The 6,899-nt window shown below is 64.1% G+C and overlaps 1 protein-coding gene across 2 annotated transcripts; it reads right to left on the bottom strand.

The window, feature by feature from the left end:
• Positions 1-3,345: 3,345 nt before the first annotated feature.
• On the bottom strand, positions 3,346-6,534 carry CKB (creatine kinase B). 2 transcript variants are annotated; one of them, XM_032134641.2, is made up of 8 exons: positions 6,435-6,533; positions 5,971-6,175; positions 5,693-5,847; positions 5,488-5,620; positions 4,933-5,104; positions 4,142-4,265; positions 3,805-3,994; positions 3,346-3,723 (listed from the first exon to the last, which is right to left on the bottom strand). In XM_032134641.2, exons 2-8 carry the CDS (start codon positions 6,161-6,163, stop codon positions 3,545-3,547), a joined length of 1,146 nt encoding a protein of 381 aa, XP_031990532.1. In that variant the 5' UTR covers positions 6,164-6,175; positions 6,435-6,533; the 3' UTR covers positions 3,346-3,544. The 2 variants fall into 2 exon arrangements, with proteins under 2 accessions (XP_031990532.1, XP_031990531.1); XM_032134640.2 differs by having other exon boundaries at positions 5,488-5,847; positions 6,435-6,534.
• Positions 6,535-6,899: the final 365 nt, after the last annotated feature.

The following is a 6,899-nucleotide window of genomic DNA, read 5'->3' as shown; positions in this document are numbered from 1 at the left end:
CTCCGTCTAAAAAAAAAAAAGCCTCAGCCTTCTCAGCAGTACCAAAAAAGCCTCACTTATCTAAGCTGAAATGCTGTCATCTGCTCAGTGGAAACCTCACAGCCAAAAGACTTCTTGCCAATCAAATTATTTTCTTTTTACCTGTAGAAAAGGAGATTCACTTCACATCCATGTGGGTCCAATGTGCAACCCCTGAAGGGTGCTCTGGGAGGCTTTAGGAAGTGTCCGCTGGCTTGAAATAGAAATGCAGAAGGGGCAAGTGCAGCCTTTTAAGCCACTGCTAAGACAAGCAGGTCCCAACTGTGGGAGGCTAGAATGTTCTTAGAAGAGCAGTGAAAACAGCCCAGGAGTTGGAGCTGGCGACGCCAGGCCGGTCTTTCTTCCTCTCTCAGCCCGAGTCTCCCTGTGAGAGGCCTCAGGCTGCAGTAGTGGTCAAGTCCTGCTGCTGCTTGGTGGGCTTCCGCAGACTGGAGCACATGACAGCATTTTCTACAAAACACCATTAAAAACATTATTTTGGCTTATATAAGTAATACATGTGCCCTGTAGAAAATTTGGAAAATAAAGTATAAAGAAGGAAATCACCTGTTACCCCACCACCCACAGGGACTACTGTTCTTTGGGGTTTTTCCATACATATTCTGTGTGGGATCTCAGAGCACACGCTGTTTTATAACCTGCTTCTGCTCTTGAGCTTTTCTCAGCATGTCACCACCTCACTACATTGCTCACACTGTCCTCCCTGTCTGCACAGGACCCCAGAGGAGGGGTGGGGCTGCAGCCAACTCTTCAGTGTCAGCAAGCCCTTACCGTTTCCCTGTTCTCAGTAATTGTATCACTTATATTTCTGTAGGGCAATGGGACTCGAAGAAGGGGGGCTGATTTGCCCCCCTAAGGGGCATTTGTCAATGTCTAGACATTTTTGATTGTCATAAGTTGGGGAAGTGAGGACTACTGGCATGTGGCGGTTGGAGGCCGGGGCTGCTGCTGGACATCCTGCAGCGCACAGGACGGCCCCCACCAGAGTGGTCCAGCCCAAGTGTCTGCAGCGCCACTGCGGAAACCCCGCCGTGGACTCATTCCCTAGCTGGGAAGTCCCTGAGTGGACGGGAGGTACAGCTGAGGTGGGGCTTGGTGCAGCCAGACTGCCCTGCAGGGAGATGTGTCCAACACCCAGGACGTCTTCCTGCATCCCTGCCACCCCTAGATACCGTCCTTTGCTGCCCATGTTTGACAGTGCTTTCAAGGAGAATTGCCTGTTAAAGTCTGCAGAGTCTGAGGAAAAGGAAGGCTGTCTAGACTGTGGTTAGAGGTTCCCTGGAACTAGTGGCACAGGCAGACAGGACTGTCGCTCCCCCACTGAGGGGAGTGTATATTCAACCCTGCCTGGTCCCCAAAAGAATTAATGCAGCAAGATAAAATATGTGAGGCACAGGGAGGAGAGTGGGCTCTGGAGAGTTGGGGGTCCAGGCCACCCACCTGCGGAGTTTTACTGCCTCAGAAGTCGTCCTGAGCCAGGCCCAGCCGTCTCGGCCTTCCCGGACAGTGGGACAGTGCGTTGAGGGGCCTGCACAGGGTGATTACCGGTTCCGCTTGTTTGACCACTGGTGGTTCTAGGAGCGCCCCACTCTGAGAGTTAACATGGGAAAAGGGGAGCGTTGAAACACAAGAAGTGTTAGGCCTGCCCAGCCATGCCCTCAGCCCTGTGTTCACCTCGGAGTGGGGCCCACACCACCCCAGCGATTGTCGGGCTGGCTCTGCCCAAGCCGTGGTGAGGGGGACTGAGCCAGCAGGAGGGGCTGCAGCTGTTGAGCGGGAGGAGGGCAGCACTGACAAGGCCCCCTGGGGGTGGGGCTTTGCTGGCCAGGTCCCCACTGGGTGTGCACCCCTTCTGCACTGCCCTCAGCCTCCCTTTTCTGGAGGGGCTTACTTCCTGTGCTCACCTCGGGTCCTTCATCCCCGCCCTTCTCCCGAGACTCCCGATTGTACGGCCCAGCCTATCCTGGCCCCGGCCTTCCTAGCAAAAGGCTAAGCCAGAAACTGGCCCTGTGCCCAGGCTGGTCAGCCAGGGAGGGCCCAGTCTAGGGTCCAAAGGATGGATACAGAAGTCCCCCCAGCCTTCTGCACCAGGGGAGCTGCCCCCTATGCCCCTAGCCTACCAGGTGTTCACTCAGGGAGGTGGACACTTCAACCCTGCCCTTAGGGCCCCCCACACGCCAAGCCCAGCAGCGGATTCAGGGATGCACCCCACTGCTGCTCCTGGGCCCCAGTGTCTAGGTTGACCATCCCCTCGTGTCCCAAGGAGGTGAGAGCCCAGTGATCCCCCACTTTTAGTGTCCAGGTGGGTATGGAGATGCAGGATGAGGCCTGCCCCAGACCCTGATCCCCAGGGGTGGGGCAGAGGAGGCCCTGGCCAGCAGGTGGCAGCACAGGCTGCGTCCTTGGAGCTTAGGAGCTGGAGGAAGGTGGGGAGCAGGATTTCTAGCCCCCGCTGGTTCACCCATCCGCCTCCACTCCCTGAGCTGGCCGAGCCCCTCAGGGTGCCCAACCATGGTAGGAGCTGTGAGCCAGAGGCTGGGCAGGGACGGCGGCAAGTGGCAACTAGGGTGAGTTGTGGGGGGGGTTGCACCAGGGACCAGGGAGACCAAGCCCTAAACAGCCCCAACCCCCCTTTTGCCCCAGGGTCCCTACCTTGGGGTTCCACCTTGAGGCCAAGGGGCTGGACACCCAGAGACCCCTGAAAAGGAGGCTGCCAGTAAAGGGGGGACCAATGGCTCCCCAGGGCTGCTAGAGGGTCTTGAGGACTGAGCCCAAGGACCAGTGGAGCCAGGGGGGCTGTTCAGCCTGAAGGCCCAGGCTGGGAGGGAAGGAAGCAGGGAAGAGAAGATAGAGAGTAGGTGTTGGCGGGGTAGGAAGGAGGCAGGGAGATGCCTGGATCTGATAATGTTGCAGCTTGGAAGACTGGAGGAGGAACCCAGTTGGAGGGACCGGAAAGCTCTCAAGTTTCTGAGGTCAACCTCCCACCTCCACTATCCCTACCTCCCCCACCCTGCGGGATGAGCCTGAGGAACGTGCCAGGCTCCACACCCAGGCCTGAATGCCCTCAGATGCTCAGGCCTGGAACTCCTCCCTCGCACTCCCCCATGTTCCTGCCCGCACAGCCCGACAGACATGAGGGAAGGGGCCCAAGGACTAGGTGGGGCAGGCAGAACAGAGTGGCCACCTGCTGGCTCCTGACCCATCTTACAGAAGGCGAGGCCCACAGCAGGCCCAGGACTCAGACTCCTGGGACCTGGCTGCTGCCCTTCCCCCTCCCCCCGGGAAAGGAGAGGCACCACTCAGACGCAGGCAGGCCAAAACCCTAGTTTATTTCAGCATCAGCAGTATCTTAGCCATCAAAAAAATAAACTCTACCAAGGGTGACGGAAGTCTCTACAGCAAGGCTAAGGGCTCGCCAGATGGCGAACATCAGGGGTGCATGGTGGGCACTGCCCAGGCAATAAGTTAGGAAGCGGCAGGGCTGGTGTCGGGTGTGGGCGGGGCTTCACTTCTGGGCAGGCATGAGGTCGTCTATGGCGTGGCCCTGCTCCAGCCGCTGCTCCATCTCGATGAGCAGCTTCACTCCGTCCACCACCATCTGCACCAGCTCCACCTCTGAGAAGCCCAGGCGGTCAGCGTTGGAGACGTCGAAGACCCCGCCCACCGCAGCCGTGTCCACACCGCCTGGGGAGACAGCAAGTCAGGGCGGAGGAAACAGGGCTGCCCAAAGGCCAACGGGAAGCCCGCAGCACCTGCCCTGCTCACCTGTGCCTCGCTTCTGAAGTCGCAGCCGCTTAAGCACCTCCGAGAACTTCTCATGCTTGCCCAGGTGGGGCAGCTTGATATGCACACCTGCCCGCAGCCCTGTGCCCAGGTTGGATGGGCAGGTGAGTATGTAGCCCAGGTGAGGGTTCCACATGAACTCATAGTCCTTAGACTTGAAGAGAGTTTCAATCTGCAGATGGAGAAAAGGGTATGAGGGAGAAGGCCTGCCTGAAACCCCTACAGGCCCTGGGACTCCCAAGCCCCGGAAATCCCCCAGGGGGACTGATGGGGCACCCACATCCCTGCTGGGGCCCTGGGCCTGCCCCGTCCCTGGCACCTGGGTGAGGCCGGTGCAGAAGCGGGTGAACACCTCCTTCATGTTGCCCCCCTTCTGCATGGAGATGACCCGCAGGTGGTCCTCCTCGTTGACCCACACCAGGAAGGTCTTATTGTCATTGTGCCTGCGGGAGGGCTGGTCTCAGGGCATATCCAGAAAAAAGCCCCAGGCTGCCCCCAGACCAAAGGAATTTCTCAAATCCCCAAGGTGCTGCTCCCAGCCGTGCCCAGGAGTGGGGGCTACTGCCAAGACTCCACCCGCCAACACGGGGCAGGCAGGGGAACAGGGACGCCTCACAGCAGGAGAACCCCAGCTGCCATCACGTGCTGTGGCCTGAGGTGGGGCGGGGCCAGGGACCGCCAGGACATCCCGACCCGCCCCCCACAGTGGGGGTAGGAGCCCTGCCCCTGGAGAAGCTTCCGCGTCACCAGCCCCTGGTAGAATCCCAGCGGCGGAGGAGTGAGAAAAGAAAACAAAGAGCTCCAGCTCCGAGGGGCGTCGGGGAGAGGCGCCAGCGAGCCCCGCCCCCACCTCACGTCTCGGGGTGGGGAGGCGTTGCTGAGTCCTGAGCCTCCACTGGCCGGGGCCCAGTCCCTTAACGCACCTGCTCGGCCAAGGTCACCTGCGCAGGAGGAGGCGCGTCACGGAACCCAGACCTGGGGCGCGGCCGGCCCCTCCCTCCTCCCCCTCCTCCTCGCCGCGAAGGGCTCCACTCCCGCGAAGGGGGCGAGAGGGAAAGGGGAGGCGGCGGGGAGGGAGGACGCCGCGAGAGGGCGCAGAGGGACACGCACCAGATACCGCGGGCGTCGGGCCAGTCGCGGGCCATGCCCGAGGCCAGCAGCAGGGGCGACACGGGCTTGTCGAAGAGGAAGTGGTCGTCGATGAGCTGCTGCTGCTCCGCCTCCGTCATGCTCTTGAGCGCGTAGTACCGGCCCGCCAGGTCGCCGTCCAGGCTGGACAGGGCTGCGGGGAGTGCGCTCAGGACGCTCGGCTCCCGCGCCCGCCTCTCCAGCCCGCAGCGCGGATCCGCCCGCCCCCGTGCCCCACCTCGGGGGACGTCAGAGGCCCCCACCCGCCCGGGTTTGCGGGCGTCCAGTCCTCACGGCCCGGGCGACAGTCCCAGGCGGTGACCCCGCGCCAGGACCCGCCCTCCCTGGGCCCCAGGCCGCTGTGGGCGCGGGGCTGGGCCTCCGTCCCTCGGTCCCTCCGGGAAACTGAACCCGGGCGCGCGCAGATAAGAGCGCGGCAGCGGCTGCCGCTCCCGGGCGACGTAAACAAAAGCGGGTGGGGACCGCGCCGGGAGGCGGACGCGGCCGCCGCCGCCCCTCGGCCCGCCCGGCCCCTACCTTCCACCGCGAGCTTCTCGATGGCGCGGCGCTCCCCGCGGCTGCAGTGCGGGGGGAGGCAGAAGCCACGGATGCTGCGGCCCGTACGCACCCGCGAGCTCAGCACGTAGTTGGGGTCCAGGTCGTCGCCGCCCTGGGGGGCGAGACGGGAGTGAGCGCCCGGAGACGCCGGCCCCGCCCGCCCAGCCCGCCCGCCGCCCCGCACCTGCAGGTTGTCGGGGTTGAGGTCGGTCTTGTGTTCATCGCTGGGCTTGTAGCCGCCGTGCCGGTCCTCGATGATGGGGTCGAAGAGATCCTTGAACACTTCGTAGGACTCCTCGTCGCCCGCCACGCAGCCCACGGTCATGATGTACGGGTGGCCTGGGGGAGGGGGTGCGGGACGGGGACAGTGACGTCACTGCCGGGCCCGAGCGCGCTGCTGAGGACCCTGCGGCTGCGTGCGGGGAGGGGGCGCCGGGACCCCAGCCCCAAGGGGTCGCGTACCCGGGTTGTCCACGCCTGTCTGGATGACGTCGTCCAGCGTGAAGCCGCTCGGCGTGCTCTTGGCGCGCAGCTCCGCGTACAGCTCGGGGGTCAGCACCTTGGCCATGTGGTTGTTGTGGGCGCTCAGGTCGGGGAACTCGTCCTCGGCCGGGAAGCGCAGCTTCAGTGCGTTGTGGCTGTTGGAGAAGGGCATGGCGGCGGCGGGCTGCGGGGAGACGCGGGGTCAGCGGGGACCGGCACGCCGGGGTTCCCGGGCTCCCGCGTACCACTCACGTCCCCGCCGCCGGGCCCCCCGGCGCCCCCGGGACGCGGCCAAGGTCAGCGGGGTCCGCAGCGCGCGCGGGGAGCGCCATCATCGCCGGGGACCTCCGGCCGGTCCGGCGCGCGCTCCAAGCGACGCGCCCCCTTTGCACGCAGCGCCCCTAGCCCCGGCGCGGACGCCCCCGGCCCCCGGGCCCACTCACCGGGTGGCCGGGCGGGGGCGGGGGCGCTCCGTCAGTCGGCAGCTCCCGGAGCGACGCAGGCGAACAGCGGCCGCTCCGCGCTCCTGCGGCTTTTAAGGGGCACAACGCGGGCCGCCCATTGGCGGCTATTTATAGCCCATTCATTCCATTGGCTCGCGCCGCGGGGTGGTGCCGCCGCTTTGTCCGCCGCCCGCAGCCCCCAACACCCCGGCCGCCCACCCGAGCTGTCCCCTGGCTGGGACCCCGCGCAGCCTGCCCAGTCCCCCGCCCAAGACCTCGAGGCCGAAACCTCAGGTCCTTGGATATCTGGATCCCCTCGCACACCCTTGCCTCCGGGCGGGAAACTGAGGCGGAGGGCCCCCAGGCATTCGAGGACGCTTGGGTTCATCCGCATCCTCGAGCCCGCCCGCCTAGTCCAGCCAGCTCCCGCGGCGGCGGCGAGGGGCCGGGCGAAAGCGTTCGGGG

This window comes from Hylobates moloch, unplaced genomic scaffold (genome assembly GCF_009828535.3).
Source record: "Hylobates moloch isolate HMO894 unplaced genomic scaffold, HMol_V3 SCAFFOLD_16, whole genome shotgun sequence".
In the NCBI taxonomy this organism is placed as follows: Eukaryota; Metazoa; Chordata; class Mammalia; order Primates; family Hylobatidae; genus Hylobates; species Hylobates moloch.
Note: the sequence above shows the minus strand (reverse complement) of the source record. Positions and strands in the feature narration are given on the sequence as shown.

Excerpts from the sequence above, each read along its gene's own strand:
- CKB (XM_032134640.2), bottom strand. The coding sequence starts at position 6,163 with ATGCCCTTCTCCAACAGCCACAACGCACTGAAGCTGCGCTTCCCGGCC. Across the intron at positions 3,995-4,141 it reads TCTGCACCGGCCTCACCCAG|ATTGAAACTCTCTTCAAGTC; the intron begins GTGCCAGGGACG and ends CTCCATCTGCAG. Across the intron at positions 3,724-3,804 it reads ACTTCAGAAGCGAGGCACAG|GCGGTGTGGACACGGCTGCG; the intron begins GTGAGCAGGGCA and ends CTGTCTCCCCAG.